This window comes from Nannobrachium achirus, assembly GCF_963921795.1.
Source record: "Nannobrachium achirus genome assembly, chromosome: 15".
Classification (NCBI taxonomy): domain Eukaryota; kingdom Metazoa; phylum Chordata; class Actinopteri; order Myctophiformes; family Myctophidae; genus Nannobrachium; species Nannobrachium achirus.
The window spans coordinates 48,073,132-48,075,144 of NC_137822.1; the positions used below are offsets into that span (position 1 = coordinate 48,073,132).

General features: G+C 48.4%; 1 protein-coding gene across 1 annotated transcript; it reads left to right on the plus strand.

The window, feature by feature from the left end:
• Positions 1-624: 624 nt before the first annotated feature.
• LOC308299913 (pyrin-like) lies at positions 625-2,013 on the plus strand (the record flags this gene model as incomplete). Its single annotated transcript, XM_080743691.1, has 2 exons — positions 625-665; positions 1,029-2,013. 2 exons carry the CDS (start codon positions 625-627, stop codon positions 2,011-2,013), a joined length of 1,026 nt encoding a protein of 341 aa, XP_080599817.1.

A 2,013-nucleotide genomic window follows, 5' to 3' on the forward strand; every position in this document is an offset into this window, starting at 1 on the left:
ATATGGAGATCCCTGCTCTGAGTATCTGACATCACTGTGACGTCAACTGTGATGTCACAGTGATGTGTCAGCCTTTTATGCCCATATATGGAGATCCTGCTCCGAGTATCTGACATCATTGTGACGTCAACTGACAGACCATACATGGTGTTCCATGCGAGCCCACACTGTTTCGTAGGAACAGTATTTCTAGTTTTTGGTTTGTATGTTTACCTAGTATTGCCAATCGATCGGTGTACTTGGAGGCCAGTCTGACATGCATGGACCTCCTTATTTGGGCATGGCTGATGGAACTCGTCGTCATGATGACATCACAGTGACGATGCAAGCACTGAGGCGCCCTGGGTATAAAAGTAGAGCGCAGACAGAGGGAACACCATCCGGTACGAAGCACTCTCCCTACTGGCCATCACCAACTGCTGGAAGACCACTTGAGCCTCCAAAACACCTTCAGCGCTTAGAAGAGGAGCTGAGCTTGTTAGAGCGAAACGCCAGGCTGACACGATACCCAAGGAACGTTGGAACTGTAGCCTCGTCATCAAACACAGCCACTGCGCTCTCTTGAAAAGGACGCCCTCGTTCCAGTTATTATCGTTTCTACAATTGTATTCTCAATTTGTAGAAATGGCTTCTGCCAGCAATCTCCTGTCCGAAGAGCAGCTCCGGTGTTCCATCTGTGTGGATGTGTTCACTGATCCAATCACCACTCCATGTGGACACAACTACTGCAACTCCTGCATCACTCATTACTGGAACACCAAGGATGTGTGCAGGTGTCCACTGTGTAGCAAAGCCTTCCACAAGAGACCTGAATTCGCTGTTAATAAAGTTCTCGCAGAGATGGCCGATCAGTTCAGGGTTCACAAGTTGAACGAAGAATATGAAAGAAAGACCGTGGCTGAAGTTCAGCAGATGGTCCAGGAGAGACAAGTGAAGATTCAGGAGGTCCAACACTCTGTAGAGCTCAGTAAGAAAGATGCAGACAGAGAGATAGCAGGCAGTGTGCAGGTCTTCACTGCTCTGATCAGCTCTATCGAGAGAAGCCTGGCTGAGCTCATTAATGTCATCGAAGAGAAGCAGAAAACAACAGAGATACGGGCTGAAGGTTTCATTAAAGAGCTCCAACTGGAAATCGCTCAGTTAGAGAAGAGAATCTCTGAGCTGAGGCAGCCACAAACTGAAGACCACCTCCACCTCCTCCAGAACACCACATCCATCAACACCCCTCCACCCACCAAGGACTGGACAAAGATCAACGTCCCTCGATCCTCATGTGAGGGGACTGTGAGGAAACTCAGGAAAGCTGTGGCTCAGCTGGAGAAGACACTCCGCCAAGAGATGGATAATCTGTGTAAGGATGATGAGCTGAGGAGGATGCAGCAATATGAGGTGGATGTGACTCTGGACCCTGATACAGCAAATCACTGGCTCATCCTGTCTGATGATGGAAAACAAGTGAGTACTGGAAACAGAAGCAGGAATCTCCCAGAGAACAAAGAGAGATTCTATCCAGTTGTCAGTGTCTTAGGAAAACAAAGCTTCTCCTCAGGAAGGTTTTACTATGAGGTTCAGGTTAGAGGGAAGACTGCCTGGACTTTAGGAGTGGCCAGAGAGTCCATCAACAGGAAGGGAAACATCACACTGACCCCCAACAATGGTTACTGGTCTATATCGTTGAGGAATGGAAATGAGTACCAGGCTAATGCTGACCCTGCTGTCCGTCTCCCTGTCAGAGAGGAGGTCCAGAAAGTGGGAGTGTTTGTGGATTATGAGGAGGGTCTGGTCTCCTTTTATGATGTGGAGGCCAGAGTTCACCTCTACTCTTTCACTGGCTGCTCCTTCACTGAGAAACTATATCCATACTTCAGTCCATGGCCATTAAACAACCGTAGTGGTAAAAACTCTGCTCCTCTGATCATCTCTCCTGTTGCAACACACTCTCACACTCAAAACGTCAAATATGGCCTTTGGAACCGTATCCGCAAATGGAGCAGTTTGCCGTCGCGGGACTGA